At 41.5% G+C, this 22,911-nt stretch overlaps 2 protein-coding genes across 2 annotated transcripts in view; both read left to right on the forward strand.

Moving 5' to 3' along the window:
- Positions 1–2,644, forward strand: part of RAB22A (RAB22A, member RAS oncogene family) — a 32,850-nt gene extending 30,206 nt beyond the window's left edge. Inside the window, exon 9 of the mRNA XM_070940087.1 lies at positions 2,453–2,644. Within this exon, the coding sequence (XP_070796188.1) occupies positions 2,453–2,523 (71 nt within the window). The 3' untranslated portion in view covers positions 2,524–2,644. The remainder of the gene's footprint in view (positions 1–2,452) is intronic.
- Positions 2,645–5,227: 2,583 nt separating this feature from the next.
- VAPB (VAMP associated protein B and C) overlaps positions 5,228–22,911 on the forward strand; it is a 55,903-nt gene continuing 38,219 nt past the window's right edge. The window contains exon 1 of the mRNA XM_070941767.1: positions 5,228–5,675. Coding sequence (XP_070797868.1) covers positions 5,618–5,675 — 58 coding nt within the window. The 5' untranslated portion in view covers positions 5,228–5,617. The remainder of the gene's footprint in view (positions 5,676–22,911) is intronic.

Here is a 22,911-nt window from a genome sequence, read left to right on the forward strand (position 1 = left end):
TGCAGATTCCAGATGCTCTTCAAGGGCAGCCTTCTGTAGAAAACATTGCAATAGCCCAACTGAAAGGATGCTAAGGCATGACTAACTGAAAGCAGAATCTCTCAGTCCAATAAAGGGCACAAGTAATATACTGTAGGAAGAAATATCCTTCTGGGTTCAGCTCCAAGCGGGGAAAAAAATACTGGAAACATGGAGAGTGCTTGGAAAGATGGTTTAATGGTGGACAGGATCACATGGTTTGAGTTCCTGAACAAAAAACCGGACGAGATACAGTGAGTCTCTGAGTTTTATGCTCTCTCTGGCTTTGAACTTCCTGGGGCCCAGAAAGAGTATCCTGATTGGTTGTCAGACTCCCAGGGGGTGGGGGGTCTTAGCTAAACTTGCTGGCTGATGTAATCTTCCCAGGTGCCATGTGGTTTCTGTCCTAGATGGGTCCCATTGCGTTAGTTTCTGTTGCTATTGTGTTGCAGATGGGTCCTATTGTCAAAGATTGAGTTTCTGCCTCTGGCCCATTAACAAAAGGGTGGGGGCAGGAAGGTGGGAGCTGCTTTGTCTTTAAAACATGCTTCTCCATTTCTCATACAAGGAAACATAATATTCTGCCTTTAATATTTCCTAAAATATTTCATTCTTCTAGGAAAGGCGGGGTGCTAACTTCCTACAATACAACACCAAGTTGTGCAAAGATTCTCTCCTGCTCACATCCACAATCCATTCCTCTAACACAGAGTTCCCCAATGTTTTCAGCTTTGTGTGTGAGGGGATGGTTCTACATGCTAATTAGAGTGATTTTATCCAATAGATTCCGTGCATATTCTTCACAGTGGCCCTCCAAGTAAATCTCAATCCTTCCCTAGAGAGCCTGCATTACCTTGAACAGTGCTTCTGCGTGATTATGGATGCAATATAGATACTGGCACTTTGCCTCCCTATCCATCACAACGTAGGCCCCAATAGCATCTCTAGCTGATGCTCAGTCCTGCTTATTCCTCATCGTCTTCCTGTGGCACTCTTAGTTTCTTTTCAACATCTCTCTCCCTCCCTCTTTCTCCTCAGTACGCTAAGGGAAATTTAGGATCCACAGGAAAAGAGACCACACAGAAATAATGTAGTCCAAAGTCCCTCTCTCACATTCCAGGTAGCAACTAAGTCCTCAGCTGGACAATACAATAGACCTTCAGGAAACCCCAAGTTCCCTCTGTAACCTTGCTGGTTTACCAGTTCCCAATCAAGGAAATCCAACCTCCAGAGGTGGTATTCAGCAGGTTCTGACCAGTTCTGGAGAACCGGTAGCAGAAATTTTGAGTGGTTCAGAGAACCAGTAAACACCATCTCTGACTGGCCCCGCCCCATCTATTCTCTGCCTCCCGAGTCCCAGCTGATTGGGAGGAAATGGGGATTTTGCAGCCACCTTCCCCTGAAGCGGGGAGGGAATTGACATTTTACAGTATCTATCCTTCCCCTGGAGTGGGGAGGAATGGAGATTTTACAGTATCCTTTCCCCTGCCATGCCCACCAAGCCATGCCACGCCTACCAAGCCACACCCACAGAACCGGTAGTAAAAAATATTGAATCCTACCACTGCCAACCTCCCTACAGCATGGGAGTAGAAACAGAATTTCAGAGCCAACAGAGACTTCTAGCTCCATAATAGAGGAGTGATAGCTGTCTCCCTCACCTTCGATCACACTGACACTGCTCCAACAAGAAAACCAGATTTAGCATATGACTATTGAGTATGTTGAGACTGTTGGAAGGAATGTCTATCTGGGTTTATTTATTTATTTATTTATTGGTTCGATTTATATGCCGCCCTTCTCCGGAGACTCAGGGCGGCTTACAATGCATTAAGCAATAGCCTTCATACTTTTGTATATACCTGCTTAGTAGGGCTTTCGGGCCACCCTAAGCGGTGTTCTTTTTTATACAAAGTCAGCATATTGCCCCCACAATCCGGGTCCTCATTTTACCTACCTCGAAAGGGTTCAGTTCCAAGTGGGGAAAAAGACACTAGAAACATGGAAGTTGCTTGGAAAGAAGGTTTATTGATGAACAGGATCACATGGCTTGAGATCCTGGGTAGAACAGGGCAGAGATGCTGAGTGTGTCTGGTTTTATGCCCTCTGTTGGGCTTTGAATTTGAGCTTGTGTTCTGATTAGTTGTCAGACTCCCATGGGGCCATGCAGGGATAACTTTGTAGGTTGTCTTTTGAATCCCGGGCTTGGTTGACTCTTGCTGGGTGATGATGTAATGAAAGGGCTTTGGGCAATTCCTACTATGGCTCTGCCTGAAGGAGGTAGATTTTTTGTTATGTAGAATAAACTGGCCCAGGCCTTAATGGCCCATTGACAAAGGTGTGGGGGGGCTGAGTTTCTGCCTCCCTTTTAGGGGAAATATTCTGCCCTTTTAATATTTCCTAAAATATCTCATTTTCCTAAGAGAGGGGTGAGTGCTAATTTCCTACAGGACGTTGATGACTTGGGTCAGACCCATGGGTGTCATGGTGACCATGAAGTCCTGAGCCACCTCTTACTCCACATCCAAGGAAGTTGAAGTTCTAAAGGACCATCAGCCTGGAAAACTCCATCACCAACCTGGCCATAAATATCAAAAATCACTATTGCAAATATTTGTAGATTGCCATAATCATCAAAGTTTTGGACAGTGAACAGAAAATAAAGAATCATCAAAGTTCTGGACAGTGAACAAGAATAAAACAGAAAAAATCAGGCGAATAGAAATGCAGTTTTTTCATACACCTCAAAGATAAATGCCAATGGTCAATTAGAATCAATGGTCCAGTGGAATAAGGTTGGAAAATCCCCTTTATCCTTTCTTTCTGGTGCAAACAATATCTTACAAGGAACAAGGTGCATATACTCTTAAGTCATTGTCCCAACAGTAAATTCAGAGACTTCTCTGGGATGCCGTCAACACATTTCGAGGTTTGAGAAGAACTGGAATTATAACCCAACTACTTAATGGGCTCAGAAAATGTTCTCTGCAGCAATGGCTCAATCTATCTCCTTCTTCAGTGAGGCTGGCCTTTCTCCTTTCCACAAGAATATAGGTAGTCCTCGATTTACAACAGTTCATTAAATGACTGTTCAAAGTTACAACGACACTGAAAAACATGACTTATGACCAGTGGTGGAATACAACTGGTTTGCACCACTTTGGCCGAACCAATTGTTAAATTGCTGGCTGCCCCAACCCCACCCCACCGCTACTTATTGGCCTTGCACGCCTTGGCTGGTGCCTTAGAGTCACACTGCAGCATAGCCGCAGCTGCTCTTTAGCTCCCTTGCCTCGACCACGTGGCCATGTGACCCAGACTGCTTGCCTGCCTTTGCCGGCAGCCAGAGGTGGGCTGCTGCCGGTTCGCACAGGTTCGGATGTGTGTAAAGATTATGCGCAGTTCGGCGCACTGGCAAATGCCACCACTTGCTGGCCTCGCCCCTCTCCATCCCGCCCCTCTCAGTCACTCCTTATCTCACCTCGCCTGCCTTGGCCAGTGGCTAGAGTCATGCCTGCAGCCCAGCTGTTCTCTGGCTCCTTTGCTCGCTCGCTTGCCCAGATCACGCGGTCCCCACAGCCGAGCTGATCTCCCCGCCTCGGCCGCTCACCGCAGCTGCCCACGAAGGTAAGGCGCTTGGCTGAAGGGCCACCTCGGGAAGCATACAATTTTCTGAATGCTGTCAGCTGCCCTGCTCCCTCCCAGTGGTTCTCCAGCCTGCCAGAGCGCTGCCTTTGCTGCTCCCAGAAGACACGGCCTCTCCACAGCTGGCTGAGGAGGGCATCGGCAAGGGAAGAGGTTTACAAGTGTGTGGGATCATGGAGCTATTTGTCTGAGGTTTTTATGGCCTGCTGAGACAATGAAATCCAAAACCTGCCCAAGAATCGAGAGAGGTGCGTGGGCGAGTACCTCCGGCGGCGTGAGGTCTGTGCATGTTTGCTGTGTGTGTACATTAAAGGCTGAGAAGGAGGAGAAGACTTATCCTACATTCTCATTAGGGATAATCCTCAATTTATGGCCACAATTGAGCCCAAATTTTCATTGCTAAGCAAGATTTAAGTGAGTTTTGCTCCGTTTTGTGATTTTCCTTGCCACTGTTAAGTGATGTTCAGTGGTAGTAAATAGAGATTGTATCTTGTTGAGGCTGGGAGGCGGGACAGGCATGATGAGTGATGTTGAATTGGCCACACCCACCCAGTCACATGACCACCTAGCCATGCCCACAGAACCTGTTGTTAAATTATTTGAATCCCACCACTGCTTATGACCATTTTTCAGAGTTATGACCTTGGCAGCATCCCTGTGATCATGTGATCAAAATTCAGATGCTTGGCAACTGGCTGATACTTATGATGGTTGCAGGGTCCCAGGGTCATGTGATCCCCTTTGGTGACTTTCTGACCACCGAAGTCAATGAGGAAACAGGCTTCACTTAACAATCAGGTTACTAACTTATCGACTGCAGTGATTCACTTAACAACTGTGGCAAGAAAGGTCACAAAAACAGGGCAAAACTCACTTAACAGGAATTTTGGGCTCAATTGTGGCCATAAGTCGAGGATTACACCTGACTAGGTGGCTCAGTGGCTAAGACATTGAGCTTTGTCGTTCAGAAAGGTCAGCAGTTTGGCGGTTTGAATCCCTAGTATAGGTCTCCTCTGCGTGAGAGCAGGGGGTTGGACTAGATGACCTCTAAGGTCCAACTCTGTTACTGTTACGACTCCTGTAATCCTCCCTCCCCCATTTTCCTTTGAGGGTTTTCCTTTATTCCCCAGGAGATTATAGAGTCCGCCTTTGCACATCCAGGGTCACCTTATGCAAAAACCCGACTTTTCATCCCTTTTCGGGAGAGAAAGCCCCACTGCCGTACCCTTTGACTCGTTTCTAACTCTCCCTCACCGGGACTGCGGCGTTTTATACAAGCACCCTCCTAATTCACTTCAGCCGATCCCTCCCCCGCCACCACCACCTTTTTTTCCCACTCCCCACCCACCACCACTTGCGCGCCACGATAGCCCGGCGCGCCTTCAAACCGGCGCAGCGCCTGCGCGCCTCCCCCTTTATGCCTTTTTAACACCTCTTCCCACGTTACGCGCAAAACCTCCCTTTCCCCTGACGAAAGAGAAGGGCGGCCTTAAGGCCCCGCCCGGGCCGGCGGGAAACGTCAGCTTGCAGTCCCCTTTCGGCGTCCTCCTTCTCCTCCTCCTCCTTCTCCCACCGCCAGGCCAGGCCCGCCCGTGCTGCAGCGTCCTTCCCCGCCTCTTGGCGAGGGGTGGGAAGCGTCAGTTTGCGTGCTGGGCGCGCGCCGGCTCATTTCTCTCTCGGCCGTTCCCCCCCTCAAGCCGCCAGCGGGTCCTTGCTTCAATCTCCCCCCTTTTTTCGCCGCGCCTCTTTTCTTTCGCCCCCCGCTTTGCCTCGTCGGGAAAGGAACCGCCGGCTGCGCCTCCGTCTCGGCTCCTTTCCTTCCCTCCCTCCTCTTCTTTTTTATTTTTGAGGGGCCGTTACTGGCCTTTGCTCCGCTTTCCCTCCGGCCCCGCTTGGTGCTTCAACCGCCGCCGAGGAGGAGGAGGAGGAGGAGGGAGGAGGAGCGGGAGCCAACATGGCGAAAACTGAGCAGGTCTTGATCCTGGAGCCGCAGCACGAGCTCAAATTCAAAGGTAAAGGGGAGGCGGCCCTCCGCCTCAGAAGCGTCTCTTTCCGCCCCCCCACACCCCTAATGCTTCCAGCCGCCGGGTTGGAGCCGCTGGAGAGTCCGGAGACGCGCTCTGCCGCAACTGCTCTGCCTGGAAAGGCTCGGCTCCAGCGGCAGCCATTTTCCGGGGGCCGCTGCTGCTGCCGCCGCGACGGGCTCGCTGAGGCAAAACGCCCTTCGCTTGGAGAGAGCGGCCGAGCGGTGTCTTGTGTCCACCCCGGCAAGCCGCCTCTTTTGGCCGGGAGCGCTGACGGGAGGGGACGACGACCCGGGGACTGATCAGCGTCTTCGCCTCTTCGGGGCCTGGGTGCTGTTTGGGACGGATGGGAGTGGGGGGAAAAAATCTTCCCGGATCCAACCTGCCCCCCTCGGGTGCCTGGAGAGATAGATGGTGGGCGGAGGGGGCGACTTGGTGGCAGTCTGCGCAAGGCTTGGGACCCAACCTCTCCCCCTTCTTTCTTAAGGGGAGCGTCCAGATCTCGCTTAACGTGACCTGAAAGAAAGGTTGGTCCCTCTTTGCGGAACGAGGGAGAGACGCTGCCGATGTCGCCCTTTTTTTTTAAATTATTTTTAAGGAGGAGGGAAAAAAAAAAAAAGAACAGCCAAAGCGGATTGTGCAACAATTGTGCACATAATCATGTGTTTGGCAAGCTACCGCCAGGGAGATTTATTTATTCCCAGGCTGGTCCTTAGTTTCCTTCTGAACGTATTAAAGAATTTTTTATATATATAAAAAAATTAAATAACGCTGGTCTTTTTTGGTCGCGGTGGTTCTGTTGCTCCTGCGGAATCCATTAGCTTTGATTCTGATGAGGTTTCCTTAAGGAAAGAGAGCATTAAGTTTTAGGAAAAACCTTTTCAGATCAGTGTGGTTAGAATCGCAGTGTTTTAGGTTTCTCCAAAAAAAAAAAAAAGGGATGGAAATCGCTAGTCTGATGTCTCCCTAAACTGAATTTATACACTGTTTGTTGTGTTACTTTATGGATACTTGGTGCAGTCATGTGCATTTTACTCACAAGTTCCACCACAAGTTAAATGGGGTGGGTGGGAGGTGTGCCAGAAATTGTGGATTTGGGAGTGAGAAAGGAGGTTTGGCTAAAAGATAAAGAGACAATTTTGTTGTGTTTTGCCGGATTTTAGTCATGCAGCTATCTAAAATATTAAGATTTATTTATAAAGGTCATATGGTAGACCTGGGCATGCAGAGCTGGATTTATTTATATTTCAGATTTCTGTAATTATCTAATGTATAACATACTTGCAACTTTTGTTTCATTTGTGCTGGATGAAATAAAGGTGTGACCTAATCCAGCTTTCCATTCCAACAGCACCAAGCATGTGTTTGGTTAGCTTACAAGCAGCATATACTCATTACCAAGCTTTTTGTAACCCCAAGCAATTATTAGAACAGTTTGAATCTTACTGTCTCAAATATTGAAGATAACTATTAGCTATTGTTAGCCTTATCCTCAATGGACTTGATAATGTTCCTACAAAGCTGTCCGGATTGGAGGCCTTGCTGCATCCTGTGGCTTTGAATTCCATATTCAATTAGGGCTTGTGTAACAGTGTTTCTGTTATAAGCTGCTCCCTGTGTAATTTGGTCCTTCTTCCCCTGTGTTTATATTTACCATCTTTTGCACAATTTTAAATAGTTCTATAATGCCTCCTTTTATTTTTCCTTGAATTCAAACACCCTTTATAATGTAATTTCTTTCCTTAGACATGCTGCTTGTGTTCTTGTCCTTTGTTAGCTTGTATGCAAGAAAGCAAACCCCCTTAGAATTGGAAGAGTATTTCAGAGACGATCTCTTAATTTTATATTGAGATTTGTTATTAGTTATGCCCTTCAGAAATGAAACATTAACCTCTGATCCTACAGTGGAAAGAGCTGCTGGTAAAATTTAAACAGTCTTCACTTATAATGAGTGCACCTAAAATATTTTTACTTGGCATATTGTTGCAGGTATTTTAATAACAAACTTTAGCTCTGTTTTAAACTACATAACTTTTTTAGAACAAATAAATGTCAAATACTTATACTTATTCTTTAAACATGTACTTATAAATAGTACTTTGTTTTGGCTATCTCCTTCATATGTTTGCTTACAATACTAGTTTAGCTCTGCTAGAGAGGGAGGTTTGCATTTAACTATATTGAATTGTTTAGTTTGTTATACATTTGTTTAATCATTTGATTTATATAACCACCCATTTCATTTTTACATGAGTTAGCATATTTGAGGAATACTGCTGTTAAGCATAATGGTAGTTAAAAAGTTGATACAATGAGGTGGATGGTATTTCTTCATCCACATTGTGTTTTATCAGAGGGATAAATACACATATCCCTGTGCTCAGAATAAATAGGTGAGATTCAAAACCAATATTGAGATTTTAAAATACCTTGTACACCAAATAGAGGAGTCTTTCATCTGAAGAAATCAAGATGCAATCAACTCTCCCCAGGCATACCCTAAAAGCTTAACTTGTATGACAACATCCATGAGATAACAGCCATTTGTATTTGCTATTGCATTGCTATTAGGACTTGATATGATTGAGCAACATCTGATGAGTTTCAGCCCTGTGTAATGCACTATCAATCATTTGAGCATTATTAACTTGTATATATAAAATTTCTTATATTACTGTAGCTAATATTGCTAATTTAAAGTCTAAGTTAGGCTATTGTCTGCTCCCCACCCATTGTATATAATTTAAAGTGATTCTATGCTCTGTGTCAGGAAATCTCAGGACCATAGTTATAATATGATAAAGCCTATTTTCAAATGAGTTGCAACACAAAGACAGGAGATCAAAGGTCAGGCTCCAGATTGTGAAGCATTTGTACAGTAAGGAGCTCTATCAGGATGTAGGGGCAAGTGACCACATAACTTTAGAATCATGAGTTATCCTCCAGCAGAAAGCTTAAAAACTGGAGGCTGCAATTACTCTGCCCTGATTCATCTGGTTAAGCCTGATCTGGCTGAAGGCCATCCAGATGTATTATGTTAACAACCTTAACTCAGCTGGTGTTTGGTAATCCTAACCAGGCAGGCTTATACAGAGACTCAGAATTACTGCTGAGTAGACTTTTATTCCTAAAGTATCATCTTGCAAACAAACAGTTCATTGCTTTTCTGGCTTCTGATATTTGATCCAGGGGCAGAATGACCATGATAGTTGGACTTATTTTGATCATGTAGTGGTCCTCCTTCTCATCTCTCTCTTCTAGAGATGTCCTCACATAAGGACACAACAAATGGCAGTTCAGTCAGTCAATGGCACATATTTCATACAAAGTACTAAAGGTAGAATTTAAAGTTTTGGAAATCTTGGAAAGGTGGGTGGGGGGAATTGTATGACATCCTTACCTATGGGCAACTAAACCATAATTTACCCAATTTTATGGCTTCTCATAACTGTAACACATTGAAGTAGAACCAGATGTAGCTAGGTTGAGTTTATACCATAAACTAGATTAGAATGCAGTTGGCAATTCTGAATTTTATTTTGGTTTAGGAAATTATTCTGCTCAGTGCTGTTGCCTGCAAATTTTATAAATTATCAATTTCTTTATTCAAATCATCAAAATACTAATAGTAAAAGTTCTGTTTTTCCTCAGTTGATATTAGCATTTTGTCATAATTGGCCATTATGCTACCTCTTCATTTTTATTTCAAACATATCTAAATAAACCATTTTTGTTGTTTTTAATGTTTCCTAGCTTCACCTCATTCTGAACTTTGTCTTTCCTAACACAGTTCTAGGCTATTTATGTATAGTTTTCCTTGGTGACCTGGGACTCTTTCCATTCATATATTGCATGTGTTCTTTTTCATTTTCAAATTAAAGCACTGTGAGGTGAGTTGCAGTTAAAAATAAAGTCTCTGTCCTCAGAACAACAACATGCAGACACAATTTTGCATATCACTCCTCCTTTATAATATCCTTTTCTTCCTTTTCAACTTGCAATATAGAAACACATACTTTTGAAGATGTTCTTGAAGATTTAAATTGTTTAAAAGAAACAGACTTAATAAAAGAGGTGGTATTGTGCTATATATAATAAATAACTAGATCTCTACAGAAATACAGAACAATGATGAAAAACATTGAATGCAGTGAATGGGTTTGAACCCAATCAGAGGAAATATGTGAACTTTTTGCTGATCAGTTAATTAAGACATGTAGTAAGCACACCACAATATTAATGGGGGACTTTAAGGAACCTGACATCAACTGGGAGACAAACTCTGTACCTAGTGGAAAATCAAACAGATTCCTCACAAATCTAGCAGACAACTTTGTCTCCCAAACAATAGAAAAGGGAACTAGAGGGTCAACCATACTGGACTTAATTCTCACTAACAGATTAAATGATAGAAGGGGTTGAAGTAACAGAAACCTTATGGAGGGACATGCAGTATTGAAATTCAACATTATGTAAGCTCAAGCAAAGGAACCAAGTCAAATTAGAATCTTGCATTTCAAGAAAACTGATTGGAAATTTGGAAAGAGCTTGAGAAGGATTCCTTGGATAGAATCCTAAGGAGGAAAACAACCCAAGAGCTTGGGAACTTTGAAAAGTGAGATTATAAAAACCCAGTCTAGCACAATTCCAATAAAGAAGAAAATAGATCTCAAAAGAAACCAGCATGGCTGCACAAAGAACTCTGATAAACTGAAAGACAAAAAGGATAAAAAATGGAAAGAGGGGCACATATCTAAGGCAGAATATTAGCAAATAACAGAACCTGCAAAGATGAATTCAAGAAAGCTAAGGCTCAGAATTTATGACAAAAGTCACAAATAACAAAGCTGCTTTCAGCATGTTTAAAAAAACCAAGAAAAAGTGTCAGGGAAACAATTAGTCCATTAATGGATGAAAAAGGCAAGAAGGTGGATGAGAAGCAAGAAAGCAGAATTGCTTAACTCGTTTTTTGCATCTGTTTTGACACAAAAGGAAAAAACAATCCTAGCTATTAAAAAAATACTGTAAAATTCAGACTAGGAGTACCAAGTCAAAATAAGAGAATGGTAAGAGCCAACACCTATCCACTCTAAACAAGTTCAAATCATCAGGACCAGATGGATTATATCCAAGGTTCTGAAGGAATTGGCATTTGTTCTGATCTCAGAAAAAATCATATCAAGCAATGAATTTGCGAACACCTTGAGGAAAACAAAGTCATAACTAGAAGCCAACATGGGTTTTTCAGAAAGAGATCATGCCAGACAAATCTTATGCCATTCATTGACAAAGTGACAAAATTAGTGGACCACCAAAACACTGGATATAATTTACTTGGACTTCAGTAAGGCATTAGATCAAGTAGACCACAACCTACTACTTGACAAGACAGAAATATGTGGGGTAGACATCACCACCACCAGATGGATTTGTAACTAGCTGACCAACCACACTCAATGTGTAGTCCTTAATGGAACTGCATCTATATGGAGGGAAGTATGCAGTGGGGTACCCCAGTCTCTGTCGTAGGCCCAGTACTCTTCAGTATCTTCATCAGTGATTTAGATGAGGGGATAGAGGGGGAACTCGTCAAATTTGCAGATGACACCAAGCTTGGCAGGAATAGCCAATACTCCAGAAGATAGGCTCAAGATACAAAAGGATCTTGACAGACTTGAATACTGGGCCCTACCTAACAAAATGAAATTCAATGGTGAAAAAAGTTTAGGCAAGAAAAAACAAATGCAAAGGTATGGAATAGGTGGTACCAGGCTCAATAATAGTAATTGCGAAATGGATCTTGGAGTCCTAGTGGACAATCACTTAAATATGAGCCAGCAGTGTGTTGCAGCTGCCAAAAAAGCTAATGCAGTCCTAGGCTGCATTAACGGATAGAATCAAGATCACATGAAGTGATAATACCGCTTTATAATGCCTTAATACAGGGGTCTGCAACCTTAAACACTCAAAGAGCCATTTGGACCCGTTTCCCACAGAAAAAAATACAGGGAGCCACAAAACCTGCTTAACGCATTGTAAGCCGCCCTGAGTCTCCGGAGAAGGGCGGCATATAAATCAAATTAAAAAAAAAAAAACCTGGGTGGGCATGGCCAATTCCACATCACTCATTCCCACCCAGGCACATGACCCTCCCCCAGCCACGCCTACCCAGCTGGTCATTGGGGCGAGAACTGGTTGTTAAACCGGGAACTACAAAACCCTTTTCTCTCCCCCCCCCCTCTGTATCTCTCTCTGTATGTCTCTTTTGCTCCCTCCCCCCTCCCCTCTGTATCTCAAATTTCCAAGGCCAGGCGAGGAGTGACTGGGAGGGGAGGGCGAGGGGCGGGACCAGCCAGTGATGGGACAGGGAGCCACAGCAGAGGGCCCAAAGAGCCGCATACGGCTCTGGAGCGAGGGTTGCTGACACCTGCCTTAGTAAGACCACACTTGGAATATTGTATCCAGTTTTGGTTACCACGATATAAAAAAGATGTTGAGAGTGCAGAGAAGAGCAACAGATGATTAGGGGACTGGAGGTGACAGTGGGTGACAGTGTTCCAATAACTAAAGGGCTGCCACAAAGAGGGGGTCAACCTGTTCTCCAGAGCACCTGAAGGCCAGACAAGAAGCAATGGATGGAAACTAATCCAGAAGAAAAGCAACCTAGGACTAAAGAGAAATTCCGTGACAGTTAGAACAATTAATCAATTGAACAACTTGCCTCCAGTAGTTGTAGATGCTCCAGCACTGGAAGTTTTTAAGAAGAGATTGGAGAACCGTTTGTCTGAAATGGTATAGGATTTATTGCTTGAACAGGGGGTTGGACTAGAAGTCTTCCAAGATCCTTCCAACTCTGTTAATCTGTTACATTGATGAATTTTACAGATAGTTATGAACTGTTTGATTTTTGTTCCTATGTATTTTTTCTCTCCCTATACTATTTTTCTTGACATTCTAAAATTGAAAAATCATATTATCTTTGGCTATAATTCTCCAGCCATCCCTAATTCTGATGATTTCTATAGACTTTTTCACAGACTCATGGAATTAAAAGACCTTTTGGGACATCATCTACTTCAGTCTCCTGCCTAGGGCAGGAATATTCATACAGTGCCAGAAAAGCCTCTAACGACTGCTTGAAAATCTCCAGTAATGGAGGCCCCATGACTCCAAAGACAGGATTTTATTTTGGGAATCTTTTTTTAAAGAAAGGTAGGCAGCACCTTGGAGATTGCCCTTGGACATTTCTCCGTCGTGTATTTTGAATTATTTTAATAAATTCCCATTTAAATTTAGCTATCTTAATTTGCAATAATATTTCAGAGCCCCATAGATATTTTTAGAAAATAGAGACACTGGCAACTTTCTAAGGGAAGCATAGGGAAGCATAATGAACCAGGAATAAGATCAGCTTGTTTTGCATTTTCTCTTCCTCTTTTTAACTGATCTGAGTTCCTTAAAAGCAAAAGAGTAGTTGGTGAACTAGATGGCAGCACCTAATCAGCCTAGACTGATCTTGAGAAGCTAAGCAGAATCTGATCTGGTTATGAGACCACCAGGAAATCAGAGAACTGCAGAGACTAGAATGGCAAAAAATAAGTTGCAAAAAGTGAATAGCAAATCACTTATGCATAGTTGCCAAGGAAATAATAGGTCCATGTCCAGGTAGCAGGAGGAATCAAGCTTGACGGAGGGAGGACTTGATTTTATTGAAAGAGATGATGGGTAAACCCGAGTTTTCAGTTGCAGTATGCCAGGTAGTCTGTAAAGGGACAGTTGTATCAATAAAGAATATAGAAGCTTTCTTTGAATGTGTTATAGAGTTCTTAATAGCCAGTTATAACACTGATCTGTAACGGAATAAATGACTTCAGATAGCAGATATATGAAATTTGGTACACTGGCTTCCTTCCTGTTAATTGCCACATGCAACCATTTAACATAAATTGCCAGCATATAAAACAGTCCATGGGCATAATAGTCCATTTTGAAAAATGCTTGTAAAAGGATTAGTTAGCATCCGTCCTGTTTTGTTGTGCAATAACCTACTCAGGCATTAGATAGAAATAGTTTATGTTGAAAATATTAGGACATATATAAGTCCACCATAAAATTCTAGCTTTAGCGTGCAATGTTATCTCAAACAGAATATTAGAGAATAATCCACTCAGTAGTCTTATGTACTGTATATTATGGAGGTAGAAGGAAAAATTAAGTTCCTTCTGGGAGAAGCTCAATCTTATTTAAGTGTTGATTTCTGACATGCAGCAATTGCAGCCCTTATCAGCCCTTTTCCTATGCTTAAAGACAGAACCTTCCAAAAGTAATCAGAGAGGCAATAAACAGCTCTTGTGTTAAAAGTATTAACCCATTTTCTTTCAGCACAAATGGATTCAAGCAGTTGAATCCAGAAATACCTGCTATTAGTTGTCAGTGAATAGGATCATATATAATTTGGTACATTTGGAGGTGGTTTACTTTTAGTGGTATGAACCTATAGGACCTTTTCCCCCTGTTCAAATACTTGGCTTACATTAGAGACATTCTGGTGGAATTCTCAAAGGTGCTCTCCACAGACATTCTGGTGAAAAATGCCTGTCATAAATATTTTTTTTTTATCATGAACAAACTTACAGTACTCAGTAATGTCTATTCTGTTGGCACCTGCTTGGCAACAGCTGTACTTGTAGAATGCAGATTCTTAACTTGGAGAGATGATAGTTGTTTACCATGTGATCTGTGTCACCTTATGTGTAAGAAAATTACAGTTCTCAATATAGCTTAATTTCTTTTTAAAAAGAGGAGAGGGAATTCTCTGCAGTTTAAATCGGCTTTTAATCTTGTCAGCAGTCTCTGTTCCCTATCCCCATTCCAAAAGTCAAGGTGACCATACAGCTTGAAGCTTAACAGTTCTAATTTCGAGATATCACTTGTCACTGAAGCAACAAATTAAGTTTAAAAGGGCCTGCTGCTCATGGGAGACTTGAGTTTATCTCCTTCTATCCAGTTAGGTCTGTCAATTTCATAGAGGTTGGCAACTTTCTTGACTTCATGAACATAATTCAAAGTCCTGAACAGTTAATATTTTTATCAACATTGTGAATCATAATACAGTTAAAATCCATTCCTATCTTGAGGATGATTTCCAAAAATGCTACCATCAGCTTTGAACTGATGAGAATGGATACATAACTCAAAAGTCCTTGGAGTTATGGAAAAAATAGTATTAAAAATGGATTACCACTGTCTGCAGGTTGAGGAAATCCACATGGGAATGCAGAGTCCTCCCGACTCTAGAAAATTATCATCTCATAAATAATAGTCATTTAACCTCTAGACTGCTGCAATAAAAAAAGGAACTTTGTTAATTTTTGTCATATTATGAAATTATGAAAACTTAAGCAGTTTCTCAGAAACTAAAGTTCAGTGACATAGTGTTTATTTAAAGATTACAATTATCAAGACCATTTAGTAGAAGTGTGAACAATGTCTGTGAGGCTTAATTATGCCTCTTATCAATTTGGTGCTTTTTGTATAACATCATCCTTTCAACTTGACAATTTGCAAAGAATGGAATGGTCCACTCCTTAAAGGATTGAAAATTAACGAAGTTAATCATAGAGTAATGGGGGGAAAATGAAAGAAGCATAAAATATTAGACTCTGTGATTAGATCTCTTAAATTATATATTCATGCTTGGATTTGGCTCCAGAAGGAGACACAATTGGATTATGCCACAGACTTTAAGGAAAGCAGGTATAAAATTTTCATCTCTTTAGTTTGTTATACTTTCTCAGTCATGCAACCATGTTATACCAATGCAGCTATGGTCTGAATGTCTTCAGACAAAGAGGAAAACTTGTTCTGTGCATGAAGCAAACACATTGTGGCTCAGCATTCAGCCATGCCAGTTTGGTCTGGATTAAATGAAATCTAGAACCTTTGGGCTATTTTTGGCTTTGGGCATGAGAAATTTTGAATAGACCTTTGTGGTTATTTACCTCTGTCTTTTCCTTTAGTACTGCTGCTTTCACCTGCCTGTCCCTTTCCCCGTCTTCCTTGTTGAGTAGTATTGGCCTGTCAGGATGCTGAATGCAGCCTGTGATTACTGTTTTTCTCTTTCTCTCACATCCATCAGTCTTCTCTTCAACTCTGAGCATACATTATTATATTGCCATTCACAACCATCCTATTGCTGATTTTCCCTTTGGTTCCCCTATCTGGTTTCTGTTGCTTCTGACTGTATTCCCTTGGCATCCTGCATATTTCTCCATCTCTGTCTGGCTTTTCTACTTTTTTCCCAGCCAGAATATGCCCTTTTCCATTTCTGTATGAGGTTTCCCAGGTGTCTCTATTTGCTTTTCTACCCCTTTGAAAAGAAAAATGTGCCATGATATTTATTCTAAAAATAATTCTTAAAAAAGGTTAGTAAAAAAGAGAACAGTGACACTAAGACCTTTCTAGCCTCCTGTACTACTAGAAAGTAAAATGGTGTCTCCTCCCCCCCCCCCCCCCCCACACACACACTTCTTCCCAGTGGCCTCAGCATGGGATAGATAGGAGCATATCCTTTTCATATGCCATAACAACCAGCTGCTTTTTGTTCAGTCAATAGAAGAGGTTAATAATAAAATAACTGCATGTAATAAAGAAAAAAATGATGCAATATAAATAAATTGACCTTATCTACATTTCAGATATAGCTATCAAAATACCATACAAAGTCCACTGATCCTTGGACCAATCATAGTTGTGAAACCTAGATCAGTTTACTCTGTGAATCTAACCAAAGTAAGAGGTTAAATTGTTTAGTAACCAACAGCTAAGAAACTGAAAAGGGGGAGGTGGGAATTGCTCCTGAACTGAAAACTCTTTTTATGATATATCCATATAAATACTTCATGAGTAGCTTATTAATTACTTCACTGAATAACTCATCAGCATACATTTCCTTTTAATTAGTAAGGTGATTGCTGATGAAGTACAGATTATTTAATCACTCCAAAATGCAGTTCCTCCTAAGGCCAGAAATTGTAGCGATGCCAGTATTTCAAGGCCAGTACCATCTGAAACCATGGCTTGAGTTTTTACATAATAATGGCAGCCAAGGTTATAGAACTATTTGAATGTTTTTGTTTTTCATGTTGTAGTTAAGAACATTCAAGTGTCAGCAATCTCTAGAGACAGAGTAATATTGTCACTGTATTCTCAGCATTGGTTAATCCATCAAACCATGATTAAACATCCTTCAGTGTGAAAATATTTGAACTAAACTTCATACTATTGCAACAAAGTGTAACAAGCAGGGAGGAATGTTAGATTTGATATCCTAAATGGCCCATTCCAACTTGGTGATTTTGTGACTTGAAATTTCACAATTGGAAATCATTAAAATGCTAACACTACATTTTCCCCATTGCCTTTGATGCAAATAAACTAAATAGTGTAGTGTACAAGTATAATGTAAAGGGACTGCCTTGAAATATTTCTGTGATTAGAAATGAATTGTTGAACTGAAGAAGCTTCGTGGATGAGAAGCGAAACGTCTTTAAGCAAAAAAACAAAAGCCCAGTTGCCTTTTGAAAAAGCTCCTTTGGGACATTTCTGTGATTAGCATTTATAGATTGCCTTTTTGGTAGACCTGGAAGATCCATGAAGAATAAACCTAGTTCATTCTGTCACATATATTTTTACTCATTTGTTCTTTCTGAGAATGATTCACATTCACATTAGTATTTTTTGCACTACTTACATAATAAGGCTTGTAGGAACCAAAATTCATATTGTCATTATCCAAAGATATAACACTGGATAGGTATACCTAACTGATCTTTCTTTATTTCAGAAAATTAAGCAAGATCAAACTTTTTAGTTTATGGAGGAGAGGCATCAGGAAGTCTCCAGTTTATTGCTTAGACTGGGAAATTGAAAAAAAATATTTTGAAAAAAAGGCAGCAAGAAACCACCCACATATTCTTGCCAAGAAAACAGTTTGGAAGTGTCCATTAAATTGCCCACAGTTGAGCTTAATTTGATAGAGATATTGCTGTTCTTTTATTTTTAGCAGAACAATCCTAAACTCATGTATTCACAAAGAGCAATGTATTGATTTCGTTTAATGCGAGGCAGAACAGTTTTCTCAGAAAAATCAAAAGTCTGCCTGATGGAGTTTAGTTGTAGTTGCTTTGTTTTTGATACTGCTAGTTTGGCAGATGATACCGATCTAAGATGATACCCATGAACTTGGGAGAGGTATATGCCAAGATTATTGCTTCCAGCCCATGAGTGCTAAATTAGGCCTGTCTAACTGAAGAGTATTTTTTAATGAAAATACAACCTACTTTCTGCCTTAACATAATTTTTATGTGAGGCTGCAGAGCAATTCACGTCACAATTCATCTCTGGAATTTAGTTCAGGAATATTCTATACTTCCTTTCCCAACCTGGTAGTACATCTCTCACAAATAGGGAACACTTTGATCTATCTTCTCCAACTCTACTTTGCTCATGCATGAATGTTTGTATGAAGTTATATCATCCATGTTGTTCATTTTAATTGTTACAATTGTCATTGCTGAAAAAAATAATGCTTCTAAAGGTAGACTATAAGTGGAGTCTTTATGATATTGTGTGATTCTCTGATCAGTTCCAATGGTTTTGACAGAGGGAAGATGAAGTTTGTGACAAACAGCCTTGAAATTTGATAAGTACAAAATCTTTGAGGAATATCTCTGGAACGAGTAAATATTTGTGGAAAGAGTAAAAATGAATACAAGTTAGTATTCATGGCTAACTGTATTGGATTAATTTTGTTTGTGGTTTTTACTTTTTACTACATGCCAACATCAGCCAGCCAAACAAAAGCCAGATTGTATGACATTCTTTGCATATTTGTATTCTATTGCTTTGATAGGTACCATTTACTGGGATGAACTGCGTATGCAAGTACAAATCTGAATTCTTAATTTGACAAGAAAGCATGTTTCTCCTGCTGTTACTAAATATCTCAACATCAATAATCTTTATCCTTCTCCTACACTTCCTCATGTTTGAATAAAATGGACAGCAAACATAATAATTTCTTTGGTTGATGCCTATGGTCTCCTGGATGATCTTTTCCAAGATAGATTTTATAATTGAATCTCTATCTCAACTATAGGTAAAGGTAAAGGTTCCCCTTGCAGATATGTGCTAGTTGTTCCTGACTCTAGGGGCCGGTACTCATCTCCGTTTCAAAGCCGAAGAGCCAGCCTTGTCCAAAGATGTCTCCATGGTCATATGGCCAGCATGACTAAGTACCAAAGGCTCATGGAACGCTGTTACCTTCCCATCAAAGGTGGTCCCTGTTTTTCTACTTGCATTTTTACGTGCTTTCGAACTGCTAGGTTGGCAGAAGCTGGGAGCTCACCCCGTTACGTGGCACTAGGGATTCGAACCGCTGAACTGCCTACCTTTGTTACTAAGATGTATTTCCCCATCAAGTCATCTTTCCTACTCTCCACAAGTAGCAAATATATATATAGATACAAGTTTATATCTTATGTTGACTGCTTATATATTAAAATCTGTGACACTGGGTATGATTCTAGGAGGAACTGCAGTTTGTAATCCCACCAATTTTTTCCCATTTTTATCCACTAGGATTTGATGACACAAGTGATATTGGGAACCACAAATACTTGGAATCTAAATATGTCAGATTATGGTTTGTCCTTGTGAACTGTAGGAGCATCCAATCTCCTTCCCAATCTGACAAATGGAGTGGGTGGGATTATCAAACATGAAAAGAACTGTAGGCATAATGAAGTGTCTTGACCATATAAAACCAAAGTGGAATATATATGCACCTCTCTGAATTCTTTTACCAAAATATACCATAGGCAACCTGATACTATCTCAGATACCTTGGACTGCAGGTTTCATCAGCTCCAACTAGCATTTCCAGTAGCACAGCAATTTGGCTGAAAAACAACAACAAGGGCTTCATGTTGTTTGTTTCAGGTTAGGCAATTGAATTTGAATGCTACATGCTTGACTCATACTGTACATCCTGCCTTTAATGAAAGCAAAGGAGGAACATCTTTTTAGCTGAGGGTGGTGGCAACTACAGGTTGTCCTTGACTTATGGCGACAATTGAGCCCAACATTTCTGTTGTCAAATGAGATTTGAATTTTGCCCCATTTTACAAGCTTTCTTGCCTCAGTTGTTAAGTGGACCACTGCAGTTGATAAGTTAGTAACCCAATTGTTAAGTGAATCTGGCTTCCCCATTGACTTTGCTTGTCAGAAGGTCCCAAAACATGATCACATGACCTTGGGACACAGCAAGGGTCATAAATACAAACCAGTTGCCAAGCATCTGAATTTTGATCACATGGACATGGGGATACGGGAAAGATCATACAGTAACTGTGAAAAACTGTCATAAAACACTATTTTCATTGCTGTTGCAGCTTTGAATGGTCACTAAATGAACTGTTGTAAATCAAGGATTACCTATTTATTTATTTATTTAATTTATATGCCGCCCTATCACCGTAGGACTCAGGGCAGCTCACAACAATAAAATATCGAAATAAAAGCATGTTAAAATAGATGCTAACCCCACCCCCCCAGTCCAGGCTGAACAACCATGTCTTTAAGTCGCGGCGGAAGGTGCGGAGGTCAGGGGCCAACCAGAGCCCCAGAGGAAGTTGGTTCCAGAGGGTGGGAGCACCCACAGAGAAAGCTCTGCCTCTAGGGGTCGCCAGTCGACACTGTCTAGCCGACGGCACCCTGAGTAGGCCCTCCCTGTGAGAACACACCGGGCGATGGGGAGCTGTTGCTGGTTGCAGATGGTCTGACAAATATCCTGGACCTAAGCCATGTAGGGCTTTATAGGTCATCACCAGCACCTTGAATTTCACCCGGAGGGCAACCGGCAACCAATGCAAGTCGCGCAGGAGAGGTGTAACATGGGCGTATTGGGAACCACCAATCACGACCCGCGCGGCTGCATTCTGTACCAGTTGAAGCCTCCAGATGGTCCTCAAGGGCAGCCCTAGGTAGAGAGCGTTGCAATAGTCAATACGGGAGGTGACTAGCACATGAGTAACTGTGCGTAGGGCATCCCGGTCCAAATAAGGGCGCAACTGGCGCACCAGGCGGACCTGGGCAAACGCCCCCCTGGTCACAGCTGTTATATGATCTTCTAAACTCAACCGTGAATCCAGGAGGACACTCAAGCTGCGTGCCCTGTCTACCGGGGGGTAACACCTCATCCCCTATAGACAAAGATGGAACCTCTAGATCGGACCGCGATGCTGGTACCCACAGCCACTTGGTCTTGGCAGGGTTGAGCTGAAGCCTGTTCCTCCCCATCCAGACCCGTACCGCCTCCAGGCACCGGGACATGTCGAGGGGATCACTGGGCTGGTTCGGGGTGGATATAAAAAGCTGGGTATCATCAGCGTACTGATGTACCCCAAAACCACGGATGATCTCACCTAGCAGCTTCATATAAATGAACAGAAGAGGCGAGAGGACCGACCCCTGGGGCACCCCACAAGTGAGGGGCTCATAGCCGACCTCTGCTCTGACCTCTGCTCCCCCGCCAACATCGCTTGCGTACGACCCGAGAGGTAAGAGGAGAACCACCTATACAATGTTTAGTACATGAAAAATCCATATTGCATTCTCTTTCTTTGCTATTTTCAATTTTTCAAGAGGCAGCTACTTAATATACACATTTAACTTCCACGTTTGCTCAAATTCTACAATGGAAGAGACTTCTTGATTCCAGCAGCAGGTCTGTAATGAAGTTATTAAACATTTTTTTTGGGGGGGGCGGATATAAAAAGCATTTACAGTTAAGGGAATAGGACAACCAATTTATGAGCTCCCTTGAGATCTTGTATGTGTCCTTCAGAATCTTAGCTGGATGAAAAGAATTTGCTAAATGATTATAATTGTACTATCCTCACTAAGATACAACGATTACAGTAGACTCAGTCATTAATCTTTTTACTACAAATTCCTGCTTGCTGGTTAGTTTTATTCTGAAAGGCGGGGAAGGAACTTGAGGCTATAAACATTCTTCACAATTTCTACTTGTATCAAGGTTCAAAAATTAATACCAGCTTTCGGTAATTAGGAAAGTTTTTACAATTAATAGTGTCGCAAAGAGGCATTTGTAATGGAAGCAAATGTTTTTTTGTATCAGTGTAGGCTTTTATTCTTACAGAAGAAAGCAAGACAGTCCCTCCATATATTCCTCTTAGTGTCATTTGTTTCTTAATTAGACATTTAAAGTATAAAGAAAGTTCTTGCTAGCAAACCGTACCTCTCATATTCCCTTTCACAAAGCTTGGATGGCTTTTGGAGACAGAACAGGGATTTGGGTATTTGACCTTGTATTTGGTTGCTAGGTTTTCAGACTGGAATAAAAGTGTAGCCATCAGACCAGAACCTGTTCTTTTCTTTGATCAAATAGCTCTCCAAGCTTTGGTTACTAAGCTTGGTTTAATAATTAGGAACCAGGAAGTTTTATCTGCAAGTTAAAGGATCTTACCTAACAGTACAGTACCATCATCTTAAAGTATCTATTGTTATTTAGTTCCTGAATGCACAGTTGAATTATATAGCTGTGCTGGGTTTAAAGTTTGTCATATACTGGACTGAAAACCATCTTGCAATCTAGTAAAAGGTGATACAGAATGTACATCTGCTATAATCAGAAATTGTAGTGTTGCTGGGGAAACTCCCACTGGCATTAGTGGGCAACAGATCTGAATGCGAACATAATTCTTTAATTGTAACAATCTGCTGAGCGTAGTTAGGATCATGATAAGGACCAACCTCTGGATCTTGATGAAGAAGTTCTCCCCTACTCCTTCTAGGAAGATGACAGGGGAAGGAGATACTATTTCTGATTATGTCATTCTGTGGTAGGAATCAAATTCTTCATTTCTACTATCTACACTGCAAAGTTCTCAAGCATAATGAACATCCGATCAAAATGTATGCACATTCAATTTAGGGCCCTTAATTGCATAATACAGAACCCTTATATTTTGGTTCATTCGATGATTTCCCCTGCCAAGGACAGCAACAGGTGCCAGACAACCTTTGCCAATGTGTTCAAAAGATAATGCCATCTTGTCAGCCCTTTGATGTAGTCCAAATCAGGAAATGGACTCCAGAATGACTATTGAAATGTTGTTTTATTGTTGAGTAGTATAATAAC

The sequence above is a fragment of the Pituophis catenifer genome, unplaced genomic scaffold (genome assembly GCF_029215685.1).
Source record: "Pituophis catenifer annectens isolate HBS135680 unplaced genomic scaffold, rPitCat1.0.hap2 SCAF_3, whole genome shotgun sequence".
NCBI lineage: Eukaryota > Metazoa > Chordata > Lepidosauria > Squamata > Colubridae > Pituophis > Pituophis catenifer.